The sequence below is a fragment of the Cygnus olor genome, chromosome 2 (genome assembly GCF_009769625.2).
Source record: "Cygnus olor isolate bCygOlo1 chromosome 2, bCygOlo1.pri.v2, whole genome shotgun sequence".
Taxonomy (NCBI): domain Eukaryota; kingdom Metazoa; phylum Chordata; class Aves; order Anseriformes; family Anatidae; genus Cygnus; species Cygnus olor.
Window position 1 is genome coordinate 7,183,038 of NC_049170.1, and position 25,374 is coordinate 7,208,411.

A 25,374-nucleotide genomic window follows, 5' to 3' on the forward strand; every position below is an offset into this window, starting at 1 on the left:
GTGAGGAGCGGCTGAGGGCACTGGGGTTGTTTAGTCTGGGGAAGAGGAGGCTCAGGGGAGACCTCATTGCTCTCTACAGCTACCTGAAAGGAGGTTGTACTGAGGTGGGAGTTGCTCTCTTCTCCCAAGCAACAGGACAAGAGGAAGTAGCCTCAAGCTGTGCTGGGGAGGTTTAGGCTGGATATTTGGAAAAAATTCTTGACTGGAAAGGCTGTGAGTCATTGGAACGGGTTGCCCAGGTGGGCGGTAGAGTCACCATCCCTGGGGGTGTTGAAGGAAAGGTTGGCCGGGGTGCTTGGGGACATGGTTTAGTGGTTGACATTGGTGGTAGGGGGATGGTTGGACCAGATGATCTTGAAGGTCTTTTCCCTAATAATTCTATGATTCTATGATAATGACAGTGAAATACCAGCACACTTTGCTGAAAACAAAACAAAACAAAAAACTGTAAAATGCCCATAACTGGAGTTTATTAGCAACAGGTTAGAAAAAACATTTGTTGGGAATTATTTACACGTAGTTGATTGTGCTCTTGGGGAAAAGTAACTAATTTAATTTAATCAATTCTTTCTAGACTTACTTCCTTTTGTTTCTACGTCTTTGCAGTCTTTTGAAAAATATATTTAGTCTTTGTATGAGAATTCAATGAGAAATCTTTAGGTTTTGTAAGAAAGTCAAAGTTTACTAAAAATCTAATAGAAATGTCACTCTGCTTTGCTTCTCCCCCCGAAACAAGTGGCCTTAATGCTGAATTAGAAAAATACTAAAATACTATTAGTGAGTAAAAACAAAGTCTTTGATGACTGGGTAGGAATAGAAAAAAAAAAACTGAAAAATGAAATGCTGCTGCAAATCACAAGTTTGTGTGGAACACTTATTCAAGCATTTCAACAAAGACGTTACCTGTTCTTTAGTAAGAAATACACATTTTCAGATAAATTCAAGGCTGTCCCAAAGCTTTTCCTTTTTCCTCCTCTTTTCATTCTGGTCCCTGAAGGCGGTAAGTAACATTATTGATACAGGTATGTTGGGGGTGCCACCTGTGCAGCTCACAGTTCAGCAGTAAAGCTGAATGCCCTTCGAAGTACTTCAGAAAGGAAAAAAAAAACAAAAAACTTACCTTATAAAACCTAATGGATTGAAGAGCAACAAGAAGGAATTCCCATCTAAATGCAAATCAAGGCAAACCCATTTTGAATGCAAGAGTAAGGTACAAATGGTAATTTTCCCACCATTTGTTACTGCTACTTACAATTACAGTTCTATACCAGTCAAGTAGTTAACAGCTCTTCTCTTGATGAGCTGTCAATGAACAATTCGGATTTTTTCCAAATGTATGTCATAGATATGCTTATTCTGTAGCAATCTGTTTGTGCAAAGTTAATTTAAAAAACTTTATTTTTTTGGTTTAATTTAGTCTGGCTTATGAAGTGGAGAGAGACAGAAAATATCAGAAAAAAGGTTTCATCTGCTGGTTAATCTGTGAATTAAACTCCTACTTGTTTTCTGCTAGAGTGTCATAACTGATACCAGTGGCTTGCAACAGCTGGGAAGGCTAGAATCAGTGAGTCTGAGATCAGGATCCCATCCTGAATTCCTTCCATATTTAAAAATATTAACTGCATGATTAAAAGGATGGCTGTAGGATGACAGCCTGAGAGTCTGTTACATGCCTGGAGAACATGGTCGGTCCCAGTGCAGAGCTCTGGCCTGGTTCTAATGCAAAGTCCTCCTTACCTCAAAAAACTTATAGCGTGAAAAGAGCAGCTGTGCAGAAATTGTAGTTTCTACCATTTATTCTAAGGAATCTCTGTTCCAGCACCCAAGAAACTAGTAAGGAAGGGGATGTCTGATACAAAATACTGGATTCAAGTGTTTTCTTCCTGTACCTGGAAGGAATGCAGTAAACTTTGCTCTAGTCTTAAAGAGGTTTTGAAATACTAGATGCTGTAATCATTTCGGTGCGTAGTATGTGCAATGAAGATGGTGACAACTCAGAGATTACAATTTGTTTAGAACACAGTAACCAAATCCCAATAACAATGCGTGGCATTGAAAATGAACTTAGTGTCAGCGTTGCATGTTCTCTTACCATGCTCGGTCCCTAATCTGCATGGCCCTTAATGAGTTAGAGGCACAACTGGCCTGCAGCAGGTGTGAAAGTGATGGAACAAGGTGTACCTACTCTGCGTATGTTTCTAATATTGTGCAGTGAGATTAAAGGTGGCTGTAGTGGTTTCTTTTTAAAACAGCTCAAACAGCCATTGGATAAGAACTCTGCCCGGAAAGGACTTTTTTCTTCATCCCAATGTCATCAGAATGTGAATCCAAGAGTTGTCCTAATCCGGAATCTGCTGACATGACACAGTAACTATGTACTGCTTTTACGTTTCAGAAGTAGTAACTAGCCTCCCACTGAATTATATTTGTATCCTCACACACACCAAAAGCTATAATATTAATTACTTTACAGAGTTAATTATTAGTGATCGGGAGTTACAGTTGGGGACCTTTAGTAGGTTAAATGGATAACATACTTGGAACAGCAATAACACGTAGCCTAAAAGTGGTTATAGGAGTGCATTCAGCACCAGGAAAGATATTGAAATGAACGATGTGCATTTATACTAAATCTGCACTGCAATTATAGTACAGAGTGTTGAAATCTCTTTACCCTGAAGATATATGAACTGAATGTGGAGAGTGATTTCACATTTCCAATGGAGAGCCCTTCCTAAATATTTCTGTATGGAAATGAACTTGCAGTTTAATCCCAGGGAGTTCTGTCACTGGCTTAATTGAGAAAAAGTTTACAAAACTTCTTTTGATCTAACATCAGAAACAAAGAACCTGTCTTAGATAGGAACAGTGGCCTGTATCGCTCTCCTGCTTTGTCTGAGAAAAAAAGTTGGTAGCAGTGCCAGAAGAGTTAAGCACTTCTAAAAAAATAAACCTCGAGGAAGTAAACAACCAAGGAATAGTCTAGATCCCCAGCTAAATTCTTACAGAGAAGTCAAAACAGAAGTGGTGAAGAGACAGGATTTGTTTACGTAACCTCTAATCTCTAGCTGTATGTCTGATCCTACATCGCTCTGCAACTCAGATAAGAGTTTTGCATCAAGAATATCAAAGAGGCATTCTCTAAAGAAGCCTTTGTGGCCAATATTCATTCCCCACATTATGCATGTAGAATATAGGTGGAGACTGAATCGGTATTATCAGCATGGCATGTTATTAATCAAGCCACGATTTAAATTCTGTCCTTTTGAACACAAAGTTCAAAAAAGTTACTTGTGAGGAACTGTCTAGAGGTTGTTTGTTAAGAATAGTGATGTGATGATAGTGCTATCGCTGCAAACATGAGGAGCTCACTCAGTAGTTTAACGTATTCCTGTTTTTTTAAGTGTTCTTGTCTTAAATGTTTATATCATATATGCTTGAAAAGATATGCTTTAGCTTTTTTCACACGTGATTGAGTGCTCCGGAGTCTCTTTGAAATAGGACCTCTCTCTTATCGCACTTTGATGACGGGAGGGAAAGGAGAAATGATTGCTGGAGAAAGCTGTAGTAATCAGTTCATAAGCATTACAGTCAATATTTCTGATTGTGACAAACATACTGTGGTTTTGTTTGTTTGTTTTTAATAATAATAATAAATCAGATTAAGCTAAATCATTGATTAAAAAACAGGTAAGCATTAACTAATTTAAAGAGGATGGACAAGAATAAGTGTGAGCCCACATTTACCTGGGGCTTCATTCACAGGCATTGAACACGGAAGGATTATTTGTGTTAGTTAAAGTTAAGCACTTACTTAAGTACTTTTGCTGGATTGAGGCCACAGTACTGCAGAGTACTCTACGGAACAGAGGCCACTGAGAATAACAAATTTAAAAAAAAATACCCAGAGCCAAATCTGATTTGAATAAACATTCACTATACACCATTTTGCTTTCTTCATCTTAGTGTTGTATTTCAAAGTCTCAACCATGGATAGTGACTTCAGTGTGCAAACACTTATTACACCAGCTATCGGTGGTGGTGTTTTTAAAATCTAAAATGAAACACCTTTTCCCTTACAAAGCCTGAAGGTAATTGATATCACACTTCAGGTTTGAGTAAACTCTGCAAAATTCCAGTAACCTATTAGCAGCCTACTGTTAAAATGGAATTTTCATGACCATCAGCAGTTCAGACAGCCTGGAAGCAGATACATCGAGCCTAAACATTAGCAGGACAACACAGGTGAGAGTTGGAAGGATGCTTTACTGAAAAATAGAGTCAGTCCAGCTCAGAGCTGAATCACCCACGATCTCGACAAAGCTTTAAGAAGTTTACATACACCTAAACTGAACAAATAATTCACTCGGTGGCACACGCTGCACGAAGGAGCAGATAACTGCTGCCTGAACATGTAGCAAGTGAGCTACGCAGTGAGTAGCTGCCTTCTACAGAGCTTATCATGACTGAGGATCTCCATACTCAGTAGGACACCAGAAGTATTAAAAAGCTATCTCAAAGAGGCAGGCAAGCTTCTTTCAACACAGAGCCCATGGTTGACTTGTAATCTCCAAATAAATCATTTTTGGACATAAATTATTTTTCAGATGGCACTAAATCTGCATAGCTTGAGGAACCTAACTATCCTCTGAATTACTTCCAGATCTACTGCTGATCACTGCAGGCATAATTGTGTGCTGCTTCTCCTTTATTCTGCATAAAACAAGTCTGCAATGACGGCATCGTGCAACAGCTATCTTCCTTCTGTCATGCATGCTTTCCCTTCTGACAACCTCTTAACCATATTGTTCCATCACTTCAGTTGTTCCATCACTGCAGTATTGTTCCATCACTGCAATTGAGACCAGCTCCTCCAATGTACCGGTTCTGTGGTTTGACACCACCTGGAAGGGACTGAAGCGAGGACTTTGCTAAGAAAGAAGCATATCAGGTGCTTCAGCTAAATGTTTTATGACTCCGAACAATAGCATGAAGAGATGTGGAAATACTGATAAGGCTTTTCCCTGTATTCCGTGAACCAGAATCGAAAAGAATTCAAATTAGTTCCATGCTAAGGAGCTGGGATATACCTCCAGCAAGCCTGCCACCACGCTTACATTACTGCAGTTTGTGCAGAGGTGGATGCAAAAGTATTCGTGGTCAGTGGATGTGCACAGTGTGCATATGGTGAACACAGGGTTCGCAAGCACATACATGCAGACTGCTTAGACACAGTTGGTAGTTAGATGTCTGCTGGGAGCTGAAATTATTCCTCGAAATGCTCCCCAAGTTTTTTGTTGTTTTGTATTTTAGCTTATCCCAGTCTCTCAAAATAGGGAAATAAAGGATTGCATTCACTAGTCAGCGGTCTATTTGAGGAGACCTCTGTATTAACGTAGCATGGTATCTCCCAGTTATCAGTGGTATGAAAATGGGCTGCTTAAATTGTCCTTACAGGTAAAGTAGCAGTTGAGCTATGAATAGCCTTTCTGAAGCCAACAGAATAAAACGGCACTCATTACAGCACAGTCAGGCTTAAATTCTACTTTGAGAATTTAACATATGTCAATGATATGTATTGCATACACATAGATTACATTGTATATAAGGCCTATGGAGATGTCTCTTAGTTTCTGAAGTGCATTTAAGTAGCTGACTGGAAATTCAGTGTCTGTTTCACCTAAATGAAAAAAATGCAGTTGAACACTAAACTAAATAATGCAGTCAGGAGTTCGCGACGAAAGCGATTGTTTCTGCCAAGATGGTCGTATTTCCAAGGTTTTTGAAACCAAGAGCATCACCTTTTAAGATGAGAAGTTCTGCAAGCCTTGGACCTTTTTATCAGGGATACTACCTCTGTGCTGTGCTGTCTGCCGCAGAGGGAGCCAGAGAAAGGGCTCACGGAGGAGGGATGGCAGCGCAGAAGGGAAACTGCTGCTGGCCGGGCAATCCCAAGAGCCCGTTTGAGTTAAGCTTAGGAGTTTCAACTGGGTTCTTCTCAGAGGATGCCCAAGTAAGGCCTTGTGAGTGAGAGAGGATGGGGCATTCTTGAAGGAAGGGGAGCTGGTTTGGCTTTGACATTTCAGTGGTTGTTATATTCATTTTTAGTTTGTTTTGATGATATTTTAAGCTCTTGGGAAAGGCACACCAAGTTCAGAACGGATGCCTGGCTATAGATCTCCAGAAAAAACTGTATTTATTTAAGGTTGTTAATTGACTTAGGTAGACATTATATCGATTCCCATTTTTAAAGTAATTTCATGTTTAGTTGTGGTAAAAACGAGTGAAAATGAGGAAGTCTGCATTCCAGCGCACAACATTAAATCCGGGGCATGTGTGTGTATTTACTAATCTGTATACAATCTGCAGGACAGAATGTCCTATGGTAATTCTTCGAAAATGATCAGTTCTTGAGAATGTCTCAGCTATTTTAAAGTAAGCTCTAAAATACATAACTTGGAAAAGCAGCCTACTTTACAATGATCTTTTGTGTAAATCTTGATGAGCTCTGGAAATGATAGGTTTCTATACATGATTATAGTCTGTAGTGTTGAAGCCCGTTGCTAAAACCTTTCAATGCAACATGCTATCTATAGTCAATTTATCTTAAGCCACTCATATCTCCTGCTTTATGAATATCTGACTTCTGTAGAACTTCTTCATGTATCTCTTTGACTTACGGCAGTGTTACAGCATGTTTTTAATACATGGGAAACTGAGGCACTGGGACACCAAGTGACGTACTCGTCGTCACATCCGTGATCTCTGACAAGACAAATAGGTGCAGCCAGCTCTCCCTTATCTCAAAAGCATGCCCTAGCTACTAGCACTGTATTTTTCTCTTTTGTAAACTCCTTGTTTTCCTTTACAACTCTTTAGCTGAAAAGAGTGGAAATCTTGAATTCAGAGAACTAGAACAGCAACAGCCATGCTTGGGGCCATGAGGAAAAGAAGGAAGACCGAGGAAATCATCCTTTTCTTCAAAATGCAACTTCTGTATCTGTAAAATCTTGGATGATGGGAGAAACTACCTGGTGACCAGCTCATATTATGTCCTTTTGTACCAGAGTGGTGCCCAGTGGCGTCTTGCTGTCTCCTTCTGAAGACATATTCCAGGAAAGAAAGCTGTGCACTCTCTCTAGAAGCAATTCCTCACAGTGCTTCCTAAGGAATCAGCTTTGGCAATGTCCTGTCCCTGTGTGCAGCGTGTCTGTGGGGATGTACTCTCGAGCGGTCATTACCAGTATGCTTAAGGGAAAGGGGCAGGAGGGGAATGTGTTGTCTTTCACAAACTATTTCTTCATCAGTAGCTGTTTCCACCTGTGTGAGGAGCTGGGTGCCGAGGCAGTACACACCACGGATGTTTCCAAGTAAATATCCCAACACCCCAGCTTAAAAGCCGAACACACAGCAGCAGGCAGATAGCAATCTTACAGCTGCTGCTCTCCTTGCTGCTCGGTGATCAGCTATTTCCCACTGTCACCAGGAGCTTTCTTCTTTTCCAATACCTGTATTAATTCCCTCATTTAGTCTCTTCTGAATCCCTTATGTTTTCCCCAACTCTTTTTCCGTCCTCTGTCTGCCCCTTAGCTTCCTTTCTCATCTCCAGTACTTGTGCTGGTCATTTGTAAGTGTTTTCACAGACAATAAAACTTGTGCAAAGACCCCAGCCAAGCAAAGTGGCTAAGCATGCATACAGCTCTAAGTGTTCTGGTACTGCTGACTCCAACCGGACCACCAACGTGCTTAAAATTAACCACACATTTAAGTGCTTTCCTGGATCGAGGCCATCATTGCATTGACATAAGCCAAAACAAAACAGCACCTGAGATTCAGCAACATAAACACATAGCAACCTCAACGAGACTCGGCGCTGTAACCTTCAGATTACCTTTCTTCAGTGCACTGACATTGCTGGCTGTGTTATGGCTACACTTAAAATCTGTTCTGCGAGTGTGTACGGGAAGTAGTGCTTAGGAACAATCCTCTTCAAGCCAATGCTTACAGTTTTAGAATTTGCCTGGCCTGTTTTGCTAGATCGGGCTCTTGGACAATAAGGTCCTCAGGCAAGAATCATGTTTCTTTTCCTGCTGAAATCCTATGTGCTCATACACCACAAACTAACAATTAGTAACTTTTTGTTCTGAGGTAGAAGGAAGAAGGCTTTCTATATGCTGCAGATTCCCTGGCTTGTGCAGGTGTAAGTGAAAAAGGTGTGATAGATAACATTTTCAAAAATCTAAGGTATTAACCTTATCACTGACAATTGACTGTAACCCTAAACATGGAAAAAGACTACACTGAAACCCCCTCTTGTGAATTCTGCCCCCTCCCCTTCTTTTGCTGACCCTTCTGCCTCTGTTACCTTTTCTCTTTCGTTGTCTGTTCGCGAGTCAGACTCGACGATCCTTGTGGGACCCTCCAGCTCGGGATATTCTGTGATGCTGTGCTCTATTGATTACTTCACCGTTCTACACTTCAGCTTATAAGCTCCATATGGTAGGAGCTTTGTTCTTTATTAATCATAAAATAAGATTATGCATACCTTGGGCATTGTACAAATCATTATTGTCTTCCTAAAAACGTCTTCCACATGGCCTCGCCCTTAATTCCAGCTAAGAATGCTGTTGTGAACAAGCTCAAAGAATAAATATTTTGCATTCATTTCACAAGCACAATGGAAACATTTTTCCAAGCTGCTGCCAAGATGGTATCTAGTCCTCTTCTGAGTCAGCAGCCCATGCAGCTGACTCTCAAATGGCCAAACTTGGTTGATTGTTATCTTAAAAGAAAAAGAACACAGACACAAGCTGTATTTTTAAAGAGCTGGATTGCTCTCCTCATGCATAAGCAGACAGTGACACTGAATTATGCACGCTGCAGGAAAGAAGCTGTACAGAAGGGAGAGTTGCTTGCAATGCCCCCCCTTATTTCTCCTAACCTGAACAGTTTCCTCCAGACAGAGGAAGGGACGAGGCAACGCTGTGAGGAAGAGAGACAGGAATATCGCTGCTTTATGTCGTCCGTGCCCTTTTGGTATTGACCAGCTGTTTACATTCGTTATAGCTCTGTTGGCTATTAAAGACAGTGTATCTTAAAATACAGTGCAGACAAAACCAGGCTAAAAGAGATGGAGATTGGAGAGGAACTTGCAGAGTTCCCTCCCAATGATCCCAGCCTGTAGCATTTTTTGCTTATTCTTAGCTGGATTTTCCATCTAGTCAAATACATAAGCAGGCATGGTGCAACAGAGAGGGGTCAAAACATAATTTTTGTCTTCCTACAGTGCCAGATACAGTTGGTAAGAAACTGGCAGCGGTCCTCTGTTAAGCTGCACCTATATATTAAATCACAAGGTATGTATCAGGCTTGTGATCATGGATAGAGCTTGCTCCTGTAAGGAGTTCCAGTCTCCTAACAGTATGACAGGATGCTTAGTAAATTAACGAGTCTAAAATGGAGAAGTAAACTGTGACTGAGATCAGTTCAATGGTAAAAGCAGGCTGTAAATCCTAAACCACCCTCTTACATCACGTTATTCATCGAGAAGCTACCTGTTTATATAGGCACATGAAGCCAGGTGCTTGGGTTTAGCCTTTTTATACCACGCACAGTGCAGGGCATATGGTGATAAAAGTAACTTTGCTTTAAGCTACTAACTTTCTCTTCAGGATGCTGGGGTCATGAGTTTGGTACCGATGTGTACCTTAGAAGAAACTCACAGATGCTCTGGTTTTAACTACCTTAGCTACTTACAGCCTTATGAGAGCTGCCCAAGCAGCTGGGAATTGATTGAACTCAGCATTTTGGCTACTCATCCCTTCTACCTAGCCTTTCTCCTTTTGATCTAGGACTAAGAGGAACAGGAACTGTAGGACTTTATGCCGTTCAAATAAATTCTCCGCACAGTAAACTCATGGATGGTTGATTAAATTAGCTCTATAGAAAAAGCCACAAGCTGACACAGACACGCATTTCCTCGGGGCAGAAAAGTTTATGCAATATCATTTCTCTACATCCTAAGATTGATTGCGATGAATCCAAACGCCACAACCGGAATACAAATACATTCGGAAACCAGTGTTACAGGAGGTTGTGACTGCACATTTTTTCTTCTAAACCAAATAAGTAGTTTTAAAAAATGCGAATTAACCAATAGAAAATGACTAGTAAGATGCTTTTTGCATATTTTAAAAGGGGAGAAAAATACCAAATACGGTACAAAAGGCAAGACTAATAGGGAGAAGGTAAAGGGACAGAATAGAATATTATTAAAATGGGAGTTGTAATTGAACAGGAGTGTGGTAGAGCTGAAGCTCTTTGGTTTTGTAACATTCAATTCCGAGTGAGTTCACTGGTTCGTCTATTCCTAGCGTCCCACTGAATCTCACTATGGGCTTCCCAACAACATTAAATAATTCTGTGGGCCTGTATTCAGCTCAGTGGAGCCACCCTGATGCTCTGTCAAAGCAGACTGAAACCAAATCTGGTAGGCTCAGGACATTTTTCCATTAATATCGCATGTAATTGTTGAGTAGTTAAATTACACAGTATCAAAAAAGCTGTTCATTTCCTAGGTTTGCAACTAATTACTTGCATGCCAACTGTTGGACAAGCATATACCATTTTTAAATTAAATGCACTTTCACATGGACAGCAACAGTTGAGGAGGGAGAAATGTTGAAACACAGATGGCTCGTCACAGCCCAGAGGATCCATTACAGAACAGAATCATCTCCCAGAAGGAGTGCTGGTATTAAAGCACTTAAAACTAGTCTGGACACAACACTGCAAGAGCTTTCTTACTGGTAAATGACAGCCTTGCTGGCTCTAATTTTTATGATCAGTTTACTGTGGTGTAAATCAAAGCTGAATCATAGTAATGCCTTGGCACTCATATATTTCCTTAAACCACATGAATGCTGAAATGGGGAGTTCTTGTATATTTGCAGACTGGATTCCTTTTTTTCCCAGCCTATACTTTTTTCTTCCTTTTTTTTTTTTTTTTAAAGTCAGCATCAGAATCAAAGAACATTTTCTGTTCTCTTCATCAGATTTAAATCTCTTTAATCAGCCAGCTTGATTACGGAGCTCTGATAGGTGGCATGGCTTTTTGGAGAGAGCCAAACTGAAGGACCTGCTGCACATATCCTGGTTCCCAGGCTGCCTGCCAGCAGCAGGGTGTGATGTAATAGTCTTTCACGCCGAACAAGTTATGAGCCCTGTTTTTGACTTTACTACATTTTGGCTAAGAAACAGCATGAATAACCTCACAGGGAAATGCTCCTGTTTAACAAACAGGTAGCTGCTGAAACAATCTTCCCTTTCCCTCTGTGTGTCTGTGATTGGAAGGGAGAGTCCCACTCGTAGGTTATACCTCTGCTGTTCCATACACTGGAGCAGCAGTGGCTGTGTAAAATGGATACAGATGCATTCTTCCAGTCTCTCCTGTGTCCTACACGTGCATTTTTAAGAGGATTTACTGACACAAGCTTAGCCTAAGTCTCAGACAGCCTTCTGGCTGAGATACCTCCTTTTTAAGAAAGTTTTGGGAAATTAGTAGGCTTTAGAGAGCAGTAGTTAAGTCTACGACCATAAGGAAGGGGCCATTTGTAAGTGTGTTCTGCCTTCGTTACTTCTTCAAAGCAAAGGAAGCCCAGTCCTGTTTTTCACCAAAAGAGAACTCAGTTTGGAGCTGGCATCTTCTCTCTGGCCTGGACTCTCCTCATGCAGGGAAAGAGGAAACTCATAAAGGCCAGGAAATGATGGGCCACAAAAATGCTTGTGTTTGCAGGAGACAGGGAATGCTGTTATTTTCACAGTGTCCTATGCGTCAGTGGAAGAAGAAAGGCCAAAATGAAAAGGATCCAAGCCCACCAAGCTCAACGTACTACATTCCGCTTCAAAACAGGGGCAAAGCGGAAACAGGGAAAACACGTTCGTTATTGAATTTGCAACCTCTCTACATTCCTTTCATGGTTAGTAATGTCACATTAGACAAGAGTTATCATTCACCACTTAACTGCCTGAAGGTTACACAGTCCAAACAACACAAGGCCAAAGTACAGAGTCATGAACTGCACGGTGAAAAATCAAGTTGCTCCTTCCCCATTTAATGTGGTGCACGCTAATCTTTTGGTGTAGCTTTGATCTCTTATCAGGTGAATTTCTCATTCTAACCTTCTAGCTCAACCACCAGGAACCCCTACACTCCCAGGGGAAAGCCTCTAAGAGCTGCCACAATGGTCTGTCACAGGCTCATCACATCTAGCTTTGGGCACCTAACAGAAACGCTTCAGCTCGAAATGCAAAACCTGGACTCAGCCCCTGGATAATCAGTGCAAAGGGCTGTTCAACCCACTTAAGATCTGATTTATCCTCTGCGAATGCCTCTCTGACATACAGAGACAGCCAGAGCTACCATACTCCCCACTTAAGCAGCTCACATAGGTTTCTAAAGTTAGGTGGGATAAATCCAGGCCTTAGTGATTATCACAGATGTCCATTTAGCATGGGGTTAATTGCTTAGATTTGTATACTGTGTTAAGATGATACTCGTACAAGCAGCATCTCCCTCTGTTCAGGCTTAAAAATCATTGTGAAATGCAAGCGAAGTGCTATTGAAACAAGAAAGTCCTGATTATGTCTGCCAGGAAATAAATATTTTGATTCTTTCTTTCACGTCTTCTCTATTATTCAACAGATTTTACTATTCACTTCCACAGTCTCAGAGATATAAAAAACGCGTACACAATCAGCTTCAAATGCATGTTCTTATAAAAATGTGTTTAATTCCAAGTCCTGATATGCAAGTTCCTATCCTCATCCACTGTTCTGTTTGGTTTGGTTTTTGTTTATAATAATAATTCCACCTCTGGCCCCAAGGATTCCTCTTTGCTATTGCAATATGTACGGCAATCATGAATAATTTATAATAGTTTTAGGATCTCACACATTATCATCACTAATTAAACAATGCAATGAGATTTAAGTTGACAGAGCCCTGCAGATAAGAGTTCCTTGTTTCAGCTGTCAACATAAAAGCTTCCCTGTCATTAAAATGAACATCTAACAGCATGTCCACTCCGAAACCCTTTGTCATATAATTTATAGTGTTTTTAAGATATTTGGAATCGTTAAGCCAAGAAGCAGTGATCTAAGTCAACAAGAACTTGAGTTTGCTTTTTACAGATCTGTTTATGGCATTTGCACTGTGAAAACAAGCACTTGTTAGCACGCAACTAAGAATAAATGAAATGTCTGAAATGCAGTATTCAAATCAGGGTTGTTGGCCTACTGCTGTCATATTTGTGAAGGAATGCAAGCGAAATAACTTACAGGGACTGAAAGACAGAACAGTCCTGAGTGAACACCCATCAGCTTCAGCTTTGTGCCCTTCTGCAGAAACTTAGCCTTTCCCTCCGAACAGTTTCTCCCATTAGGAGAGCGTGACAAATCTCTCTCTGTGGCCCCTGTTGAAAATTAAACGTCAACGGCTTTGTTTCGTTCCTCGCTGATCTGTAGCTGCTGACATTTGTTCCCAAGTAAAACAGAAACCTAACGATTCACTGGCAGCCCTGCATGCTCACTCTTCTCAGATATAAATGAGAGCAGAGGATACAAAACAAAGATAATCAGGTGTTGTGCATCCTGTGTATTTTATATGTATTTGTCTGTGTCTTTTGAAAAGGAGATAATTGAGTCCAATATACCGAGTTTTCATCCAGATTCTCTCGTGTACAGATACACAACCTCAGCAGCTGATAAATACTTGCCAAGAAGCCTGTTTCTTCTTTCTGGTATCTTCACTTAACTTCGTATTGTCCCAGTCAGCAAATAAGTAAAAACAAAACAGACTTTTCAGTCTTTCAGATGCTGGAATGTCCTAAGATGATGTTGTTTCCCCATTTCTATTCTGACAGGTACAAAGACTCCCCTGTAGCTGCGTAACAGAGAAAACCACATTCACATGCAAATAATATGACTGATAGACTGAAGCCTACCAGACATATATTTGTGTCCTGCAAGCTCTTAAGTTTCAGAATTTGTGTATCCCAAGGCTACTTCTTACATGAAAAGGCAGTGAGTAGTCTGGAGAAGGGTTACTGCTGGAGTTCCTGACTATAAGCGTAGGATTTATTTTATTCAATACTTTTAATTATTTATTTTTGCATAGCAGCAGAACAGAAGGTCTGTGTTTTGCAAGGAGAGTTTGGCTTACTTAGTCAAGAAAAACAAAGGTTGGCTACAGGTACGACAGGATGTAACGAGCAGTGAATGAAAACATCTATTATTTATAAGAGCAAATGGTCATAAGCTGCCAATGAAAAAATGCAGGTCAAAAGTCAGAAACTTCCTAGCCAGTAGAGGAGGGCTCCCCAAACGAGGGCATGTGTTTTACTGGATGGCTGCGAACCACTTGAAAGTGGTATTTGAACCGTTAATAACCACACAGCACAACAGCTGCAGCCGCTACTGGGGAGCTACTGACACAAAAGCAAAAAGGTTGGGGACTGCTGTGTTAGCATGTCCAGAGACATCCTGCCTGAAGAGCAGTCAGTAAGAGCTGGGATGAAACAGAACTTGTAGTACTTCAAGAGGGAAACAGAGCTCGGGAACCTTTTTGTCCTTTACGGTTCTAGATTTCTAGATACAGAAAACGTCAAAGATTTTACCGTCTGAGAAAGGAAAAGAGGAAAAGCTGGGGAAAGATAAATACAGGGTAGTTAACTCTGGAGACAGAACAGCATTTTCTAATTCTGTGTGGCAGGGGAATGTTGAACAGAAAGGTACAGTTAATGAAAAAAATGAACAGGAAAAAAGAAAGAGCAAAAAGGCAGAGGAGCGCAGAAGAAGAGAACAGTGATGCCCCTGAGGCTCAGGCTTGCCGAGGGAGGGAGGAGGCACGACAAAGGCTTGCAGCGCTGTTGTTGCAACAGAGAACATCAGAGGTTGGAATTCACAATTCCCAGGAACTGCTGAGTTCATGCATTCCCAGGAACCAAAGACACCACTCCTGTGAAGACACCACTGCTACCTGGAGTCTGCTTAAATACCCTGGTACTTCTGCCCTTTTTCCTCTGCACTCAGGTGGGGCAGACAGTGTGGTTGCAATTAGTGCCATCAGACAGCAGCTGTCCCAGTCACCTCAGACTCCAGAGGCAGCAAGAACTCAAAACCCTGTAGCCCCTACTGTGAATTTCTTTTTGATATACTCTCCTTGGCTGCTAGACCCCTCATCAGCTCTTTTTAAGGGAGATGGAAGACCAACCTAAATAAAATTTTATCCTTCTCTAAAGTGGGATTTCAGCAATGTGTTCTGGGATCTGTAGCCACTGCAAAGCTCACCTGGGAACAGTGCAAAAATTAGTTGTTATTTGGTTAAATCACAAGAGGAGCTACCACCTTTGGATTCCTAGTGCCTTGTCAACCGAACGCTGAGATGCCGAGACAAGTCTGGAGTAAAAGGCGCATGAAATCATTCTCGCTCTTCCGCTGTATGGGCACACAAGCTCTAGCTTGTAGTACAAGAAACAATTACACACGACACTGTACATTTTCCAATGGAAAACTGGACACAAGTTTTACTCACTGTTTTTGAGGTAGCACAGGGAGATGGTGTCATTATAGGAGGCTTGGCTGCACTTTGGGAGGGAGGCAAAGAAAATCTCTGCCCTGTGTCCGGAGGTGAAGAACAGTGAATCCGTGTTTCTAGTCTCTCGGGCTCATGCTTATAGGATTCAAGAGGAAACGTGGGCTGCTTGGTCACTTGTGTTGGGGTAGATGGAGAAGAAGAGAGGCCAGAGGCTGTAAAAAAGAATAATTACTAAAAATCATTTCTGAAGAAAAGCAGATAGAAATCTCAGCTTTACAGTAAACTTGTATTTTTCCATCACTTTTCTGCAGACAAACAGTATGTATCTCATCCTCCCACTTATAAAAAGGAATTGCTCTGCCTTCCCATTAAAACTTTTTTAATCATTCAGCTGGGTGAACTGTGTGATCCATTATACAGGGAGGCGTAGTGGCAAGATAAGAGAGCTCTAAGTTTGTGTTATATTAACCTCCCGTCTGGTCCCTTATTTCTAAAATGATCCTAAGCAGTGGTGTTACTTTCTTGTCGCAATTTTAATACTCCTGCGAATCTCAGGATTACCTCTATCTCATAGCAAGCCGATCTAGAGCTTTAATGCTTGCTTCTGCATTTCGATTATGCTAACTGTCTCACCCAACAGTTAGAACAAAATTAGGTGCAGAGGCAAAATGAAACAGGGTATATTTCCCATGAGCCTCAGCCTGCTTTCTATAAAGCTCGTGGCAATGCCTTCATACAAACTAGAATTGTTTTCAGCAGCCTTTGAGGAGAAAGACTATTCTTATCTTTTGCTGAAAATCATTATCAGAAGCAGATCATTTGTCTTGTGAGCATCCTGTTTTTATTTGACACATGTATCTACCCCAGCTGTATTTTAGGTTATGTTCTTAAGGCAGTTCTGAGCTGTGATTAAACAGGTAATTTAAGCTGTATTTATTACCCATTTAAGAACAAGCAGACATCTACTTCCAATAACAAAATTCATTACAACATCCTTGTTTCTTGTTATAACATACTTATACATGTATATGACATAGATCTGTTTGTGTGTCAGCAAACAAAGGATGATTCTCTTATGCCAGCATGAGCAGAGCTTCAAATTTTTAAGTGGGCTATAGGCACCTATAGGACCTCTGAATTTGGTTCACTTCCTGTACTTCCAGAGATCTGTGTAGGTAATCAGTTAGTCCATAGTGGATTCAAGTCCACTGACAAGGAACAGATAGCTTTTAATATGCAGAAAATCCCAAGCCATTCAAACAAATGTTTCGGAACATGACAATGCATCTTCGTGGCAAGACTGGTTCAAGCGTTCAAGGTTTCACCAGAGACTTTTGCACACCTCCATTCAAATACTTTGCACTGGTTTACACTCAGTCTCTGCTGGTTCTTGCTTTCAACCTAGGGCAAGACGTATTAGTACAGCTCACTCTATTCTCAAAGCACTTTTGCAATCAAATGTCTTATTCACATCAAGAACCCTGGTTGAATGAACCCTCAGCAATGTTTTTGTATCCTGACTTCCATTGACCTCAAAGGATGTTCATTACTTCTCAGTACCACTGTTCTACCCCAGGAGACAGCATTTTAAAGGAAACTTTGTATTTATGGAAGGTAAACAATAAAACTCAGTTTTATTAAGATGCTAGAGTCAGAAGACTAGCGATCCAGTGACTCAGGAAGGGATTTATTACTTGAAGAAATAATTACTCCTGACATATCTAGGAATTAATGAGGAATTCAGGTAACTGTTCTTTTAATATCATTGTTCATTAAAAACAACCTTTCTTGATGGCTTTTACATATGAAGAGACAATAGAATCACTCATCAGGGAACTTTCAAAATGATTAAGCTCTAAGATGTTTTATCTGTAGTGGTATTAGTGTTCTAGTGTAATTTATTTATTTCAAGAAAATCCTAACTCTCACTGAAAAAATTTATCTTTATTGGAATCAATATTCACTCCTTCTCTTCGTTAGAGAGACCTGCAGCTCTGCTGATCAAGCAGCAGTAATCACAGATCCAGTGGGGAGTGGGTGTTATATAAATATAAGGCAGATATATATATATGAGGCAGATACAAATGTTGGCTAATGTGACATGCCACAAGGAGAGGCAAGAAGAAATGCCCTGGTTGTTTTGAATGTCCTTAGCTTCTCCTGATTTCAGTGAGGCTGGGGAGTGTTCCATATGCTGAAGGATTAAAATGACGGTTTTTGCGTGCACACTTAGATAAACAGTTCTGGGGAAGATGCTCTTATCTTCTGTGTTTTTATGGGTGTACAAATGTTTCCTAAGCACTTAGACTGAGGTTTGAGGTGGATGGTAGCTGTAATTGTTGCAAATGGAAAACCACTAAAAGGGAGAAAAACACCATTAGATCTTAAAGTCTTACTGCTGGGATGTGCTCATTATGTGCTAATGTATCAGCAAGTCTACAGAAACGATTTCCAGTATCAGCAAGCTCTGCCAAAAGAGTAATTACCAGACATAAGGGAACCACATATTCACAGTCCTAACAAGGCTGGCATACAAGTATAGAGGACAGCTATAGGACACTGGAAGATGTGGATCAAAGGAGACCAAGGAAGTAACATCTCTTACATCTCATGGAAACTATTGTCACCTCATTATAAATGTGTAACAGCACAGCCAGGAAAAGTTCCTTACAGACAGTGTGGCTTCCATTTTATAACAATGTTCACTGATGGTGAACTTCCTCGTGGATGGCAGCTTGGGAAACTTGGCACGAGTTTTTATAGATGACGAGTGTCTGTGACTCCAGCAACTTCACTGAGAGCACTTTGATCCTCAGAACCGTCTGTTTCTCCTGGACTCTTAAAACATAAGTACTCAAAGCGAGGCACATTTGAGATTTAATTTTTCTATGACTCAATTTCCTCAAAGAGGTGGAGGGAAAGTCATAATTATTTTGCAGAGAATTTGATTAAATTATGTAATTAGATGTTTTCAACATTTGCTATTTAAAAGCCTCCCTCATGGCATTATTGTGGTATATATTTTGTTTACATTTCTATAATACTGAGATTGAAGGAATAATCCTGTAGGAAATGCTAAATAGTTTTATGATTGTTAAAACAAAAGACTTAGCTGCTATGATACAACTCAATATCCTAAACCCTACAAAGAATTTTATGAAAGCCTGTGATATGAAAGGATGAAAATCTCTAATATATCCCCAAACTCAAATCAGTTCAGGAGTAACAGAACTTTGTGTTAACTTAATCCTATTGAACTGCCTTCTAAACAGATGGCATTGGTGTAAATATATTACATATATTTACATACATAGGTACATATATTTGCAGTAGCTGCACTTGCCTACTAGAGAAGAAACTGAAGAGACAAGATACATCTTGTATCCTATGGCTGAAAACAATTTGTTTTTAAGAAAGTACATGTTAAACAATTAGGCCTGCCACCATTTCTAGACTTTTCTATAATGTGGCTGAAAAAATGCAGTATGTATCTAGGATTTTGGAGAAGAAACAGTCTTTGAGGTTGCCTGCATACTCCTCCGGTTCTGATAAGGAGATTAACTGATATGCCAAGTAATTATCTCTAATGCTAATGTTTCGTTCATCAGACAATGAAATGACTAATCAAGTGTGGTATTTTCATGTTAGCAAACTAAAAAAAAAAATACTCTTACTTTTTTCCATTAGATTAATAAAACAATTTTAGACAAAAAAAAGGGGGGGGGGGGTGGAGATTCTAGTAGATCAGTTACTTATCACTGGCCAACAGAAGGTTTTGTCCCATGTTTTCTATTGTCCCAGTCTAGTTTTATAACAGAATCACAGAATATCCCAACTTAGCAGGGACCCCAAGGACCATCAAGTCCAACTCCTGGCTCCACACAGAACCACCCCAAAACCAGACCCTGTGTCCGAGAGCGTTGTCCAAAAGCTTCTTGAACTCCTGCAGCTCAGTGCCATGCCCACTGCCCTGGGCAGCCTGTCCCAGTGCCCGACCACCTCTGGGTGCAGAACCTTTCCCTAACACCCAGCCTGACCCTCCCCTGTCCCAGCTCCATGCCATTCCCTCGGGTCCTGTCGCTGTCCCCAGAGAGCAGAGCTCAGCGCTTGCCCCTCCGCTCCCCTCGTGAGGGAGCTGCAGGCCGCCATGAGGCCTCCCCTCAGCCTGCTCTGCTCTGGGCTGAACAAACCCAGGGACCTCAGCCGCCCCTCACACGTCTTCCCCTCCAGACCCTTCATCATATTTCTAGCCCTCCTTTGGACACTCTCTAATAGTTTTATGTCCTCCTTATATTGTGGCACGCAAAACTGCACATGTTACTTGAGGTGAGGCCGCACCAGAGCACAGCAGAGCAGGACAATCCTTTCCCTCCAGCATCTAGCTATGCTGTACCTGATGCACCCCAGGGTACAGCCAGCCCTTTTGGCTGCCAGGACACACTGTTCGCTCGTATTCATCTTGCTGTCAACCAGAACCCCCACATCCCATGGGACTGGCTCCCCACATCCCACACGGCTGCTGTCCAGCCTCTCATTCCCCAGTCTGCACATTGTAACCAGGGTTGCCCTTCCCAGGTGCATAATCCATCACTTGCTCTTGTTAAACATCATATTGTTGGTGATTGCCCAGCTCTCTGACTTGTCAAGATCTCTCTGTAAGGCCTCTCCACCCTCGAAGGAGTCAACAGCACCTCCTAATTTGTATCGCCCACCAACTTATTTAGTGTGCATTTGAGTCCTACGTCCAAGTCATTTATAAAAACATTAAAGAGAACTGGCCCTAAAATGGAGCCCTGTGGAACCCCACTAATGACTGGCTGCCAGCCTGAGGTAACCCCATTTACTATAACCCTTTCAGCCTGACCCATCAGCCAATTGTTCTCCCATCATATTATGTACTTGTCTAGCTGTACGCTGCATATTCTGTCCAGAAGGATACTGCGAGAGACTGTATCGAAAGCTTTACTAAAATCCCCAAGAAATCACATCTACTGGCTTCCTTTAACTGGCTGGGTAACCTTGTCATAAAAGGACATAAACAGTCCAAGTGTTTTGCTTTTTTCTGGTTCATCCTGCCACTTCATTCCTGGTGGCAAACAAGTCCAAAAAAAGAGGATAACTTTGTGGTCTCCTTACTGATGAGTCGTAAGTCCTAATATTTGTGTAACTGAATATGCATATGAATAAAAATAATCTCAAGAGTATACAAATGTACTGCTTAATCGAATCCACGTAAAGAAGCAACCCACATATTATAGTGTATCTTTACTCTTAGAATATGCATGTTTGATTGTAACAGAATTAAATAGTACTAGTCTTAATTTTGATCAAAATAAGGCAATTTTCAGTTGTCTTCCTCTATGACAGTGTTGTCTGTGATGGTAAGCAGCGATGGCCCAACATTCAATTCTTTGCTTATTTGCACAGCCTCAGCTTGGATCTAGCTGCACATCACAGGTTGGATGCAAGAGCTCCGAGAAGATACTCCTGTAACAGCAGAGCCCACAGCTTTGGCCCAAGATAGCATGCAACACTAACTGGCATTTACTTAGTCACACGCATACAAAAATAATGCTGCTACCTTCCCTTGCTTCTTGAGATATGTGCAACTATTTCTTTTAAATAAAGCCCTTATTTTGCATGGTATTAAATTTTACATCCACCTACTTGGGCATTCGGATTCACACCATCCTTCCACAGATACATAACAGGAAAGGATAAAGCGCTCCATTGTCATTCCCATACTCCCAAGAGAAGAAGGGTGGCTGCCCTCCTACATTCCCCGGGTGACACCCACAATTAATTCTGTCACCTGCATTTCATGCCTGACCTGGCAGGATGCATCTGGTGGTTTCTGGGAGGAAGGATGCTCACAGCCCAGTGATTCCTGCCAGAGCCTCCCTTTTATTTATCTGCAGTGCTATGTGTAGTTCTGCCCAGAGCTCTAATCAACCCCTTTCCAGAAAGAAAAAAAAAAACAACCCCTGCCCCCACGGACCTTTGCAGCCTCCTGCCCACAAGTTACGCTGCTAGAGAATTCAGGGATGAACTAATGATCCTTTACAAAAGGGTGGGTCTGGACAGAGTTGCACTGCCCTGTTGAGAGTCCAAAGGATATAGCCAGCAGCCTGCTGTCAAACATTTCATTTGTATTTATGCGCTTAACATGGAGTTGCTAAAACTGGTGAAAGTTACTGGCAATGAAAAATAAATCACTTTCACAGTTTGCATCTTCCTAGGAATCACACTTCGGTATTCTCTTGTCCTTTACCTGAGCAAGCAGATAATGCCATCGCTAACAATAAAAAATAGCTTTCCAGGTTACTACATAGGGATGTATTCATTTACCATTTAGACTGAAACATCTTCAAAAAAAAAAAAAAAAAAAGGTGGTGGTGGTGGGGAGTTTCCATTTGCAGTGTCTCCAAGTGACACTTTTTGTCTGATTCCTTCCCAGGACAACATCGTCCTTTCATTTGCATTCTTCAGCTGGCAGTGAAACAGAGAAGTAGGCAGGCTGTGGCTGTTGAATTTTAAGTAGTCAGAAGCACAAGTGAATCCGAGTTGAGCCTGCTGTTCATTAAGCTGATTCACTCTTCAGACACAATACTATGTTAATTTTGACACATAAGCAAATTGATGCAAATTATGTGAAATGAAGTTTAATGCCACTTAATGGCAGTAAAACTATGAGCCCATAAGCAGGTAAATGGCTGTTTCTATTCAAGCTGTGTTGGTGACATTGACACTAAATGTTGTAAAACACATTAGTTAAAAACAAACCTGAAAAACAATCTTATTATAACCCAAAGTATGATGGAGCAGCATCTATCCTAACTGCATTTGCTTCAATCTTAATGAAGCAATGCCATGGCTCTTCATCTAGCTGGTGCAGTGTTCAGTGAGAGACTTGGTTGTTTCCAAAATGATCTTTCTATTAATAATAATAATAAAAAAGGAGTAAAATATATCCTTCAAGTCACTGCATGAGCAGGCTGGATCAGTCTGACGGGCTCCCAACCACCTGGGATCTCACCTGCAGAGCTTCCCTGTCCCACTGCAGGAGCACCCTTGCAGCTGGTTTCTGCCCTCTCAGTGCCCCAAGCTTTGCACTTTGTAATTGATTCAATTTCAAATTTCAAAGGGACCTCAAAGCCCACCCAGTGCCACCCCCTGCCATGGGCAGGGCCCCCTCCCAGCAGCCCAGGCTGCCCCCAGCCCCATCCAGCCTGGCCTTGGGCACTGCCAGGGATGGGACCCCAAGTCCCTCTGCAGTAAACTGATGCAGTCAGGTTGGTGATCGGGTAATTATGAACTCCACACTTTTCCTCTTGCTCTGTTGCCCAGGCACCCTCTATTTTCCCCCATCCAGGACAAAACACTGGGCCAGACAGACTTTTGGTCTGAGCTACCTTTGGTGCCTTCATGTGCCATGGACCGGTATCGTGTCATCAGGTCGCACCAAATGCTCTGCAGCCCTGAGGATATTCTGAGGCTGGTGGGGCAAACAGAGAGCACAGGGAGCACTTTTTGAGATCCAAACCCCCACCGTGACCCTGTGCTTTCATGCTTAGTTCATAATAGTTACTCTCCCCAGCTAGATAAGTTTTGTAACTTTGTTTTTTGCATTGCCTGTTTCCAACAGACTTGCATTTTTCCTATATTCAGCAGAGAAAATTATATCAGAATATACACATACACCAGGGAGCCTTATTGTCAGGAGAGACACGGCTGTTAAGGGCTGTGAACTTGGGCTTTTAGGGCAACAGGCAAGCTGCAGAAAGTAGTGCATAGGATCCAGAGATCTATACAGTTATGAATTTGCTGCTTTTCAAAGAAGAAAACATTCCTCACAGTGTGATTTTTCAGGTTCTCATGGGCAGGAAGTGCTGCTGTGACGGAGGTCTCAGCCTGGTCTCTAACTCTCAGCTTTCTGTGACCCCTTCCCCTTTGTCTTGCAAATACTGGAGAGCACCAGGTGCAGTTTGTAGCAGAGAAGCGGCGGTGAGCCACGAGCTGGATGGCAAAGGATGGCTGTTTCTTTTTTTTTCAAGACAAATGCAAATTCCACCGCTGTTTGACAACCTCACAGGTGATAAATGAAGAGGTCCTGGTCACGGTTGACGCAGCCACTGAGTAAGTGCCTGGCCAGGCAGCAGCAGTGAGATCAGTGCGGTAATTATGTTGAGAGATGCGACACCAGGAATTTACCAGACACTAGGCTGTGGCCAGCAAGCATGGTCGGAGACACCGAACCACGCACCTTGCCGGCGCAAGTGGCATTGATGGGAGCGAAGCATTAACAGTGATCCTCAGCAGGTAACAGCACCATGGGGAAATGCCCCGCAGAACCACAAGAAGCAGAAGCAGGAGACTTGGCTGTGCATCCCTCTGAGAAGAGCATGTGAGCAAAGCTTTACCCTCCTGTGCATCCATCACCCACAGAGCATGGGGTCAAGAAGGCTGGGAATACCAGCCTTGCACTTTCTGAATCACCTGGCTGACTTTCCAGTCCCGCTGCTGACAGCAGAACAACAGGAGTTCAAGACTGCCGCCTTCCAAAGGACTCTTGCTGTACGCAAACCCAGGACTGCTGCTGATGGGATGTGACATTGTGCAAGCGCTGCCTCAGGGCAGCCACCGAGTTATAACTAAAGCTAACTGTGCAGTCCCGTGATACAAATCTGAAAAGTCACTAGAATGAAAATCAATCAGTCCTCTTCATTCAATCTGCTCCGTAAAGACGCGTGACATCTGTGCAAACACCCGGTTTCTTGTCGTGATCCAAACCAGATGACTCATGGGTGTGCGCCAATCCGTGCAAATAAGCCACGTGCAATAGCTGACCCTTATCAACACAACGATAACCGCTGAAAGAAAAGCCTCCGCTGACTTCCCAGCCCGGTATCAGCACATTAGGCAGGCATAGCACTACATCACATGGCAGAGATTCACATGGCCACTTGTACTATGCGCTGGTTATAGCCGGCTGCTGTGAGAAACAATGCCTACAGCAGGACGACTTTATTTACTTAATACACCACCTGGCATTTTAAACTTTCACAGAGGACTTTGTGTTCAGCATCAGAGGCTTTAAGGAAATAACGTTTGTTTTTTTTTTCATTTTAGCAAAGCTGGGTCTGGCTGCTAAAGCTAACATGCAACATCTCTTTCCACATTAATCTCAGTTGTCCAGTGTAGGCTTTCCTTGCTGCTTTGTTTCAAGTTGAGCTAAATTCTCCCCTGCTGCTGCAGAAAGCTGTAAACTGCCTTTCTGTGGTGATATTTCAGGAGCCAGCACTGTGTCTCTCCATCAAAGCAGAGGAGAGGCTGCTATAACTGCTCTCTGCCCCAGCGCCCTCTCCCTGGGTTCGTTCACTGCCGCCTGCTTTGCACAGCAGAAGCTGCAAACCGCAGCGTTATTGTCGTCGTTCGTGTTTTGTTTCTGGTAGCACCAGACAAATATAACAGATAACACAGGCCCTGACCTGAAGGATTTACGTTTGGACAGGCAAAGGAAAATAAGAGGGAAATTAAGGGAGGAGAGAAGGGAGGGGCAATGCTGTGTGCGCAACATACAAACACAGGTTTGGAAGTAATTGCTTGCTTGCTCTGATGCCTAATTTCACACTACAGATTTCGTACTCAATCACTGCACTAAATGTCAGCTTCTTAAAAGCAGCAGCTTGGGGGAGTGCAGAACGGTGCAAGTTGTTGCTTCTGCGATGATTTATGATACACTCTTCCAACACGAGTTTAAAAAAAAAGGTGGAATCGAG

General features: G+C 42.0%; 1 protein-coding gene and 1 long non-coding RNA gene across 4 annotated transcripts in view; one reads left to right on the forward strand and one right to left on the reverse strand.

Moving 5' to 3' along the window:
- Positions 1 to 25,374, reverse strand: part of PRKAG2 (protein kinase AMP-activated non-catalytic subunit gamma 2) — a 218,302-nt gene that overhangs the window by 56,257 nt on the left and 136,671 nt on the right. For all 3 annotated transcript variants that reach the window (XM_040546201.1, XM_040546202.1, XM_040546203.1), the window contains one exon: positions 15,593 to 15,807. In XM_040546201.1, coding sequence (XP_040402135.1) covers positions 15,593 to 15,807 — 215 coding nt within the window. The remainder of the gene's footprint in view (positions 1 to 15,592; positions 15,808 to 25,374) is intronic.
- Positions 330 to 7,662, forward strand: LOC121064555. The gene is made up of 2 exons (XR_005816547.1): positions 330 to 6,781; positions 6,880 to 7,662. It is a non-coding gene; the product is annotated as an uncharacterized LOC121064555 (long non-coding RNA).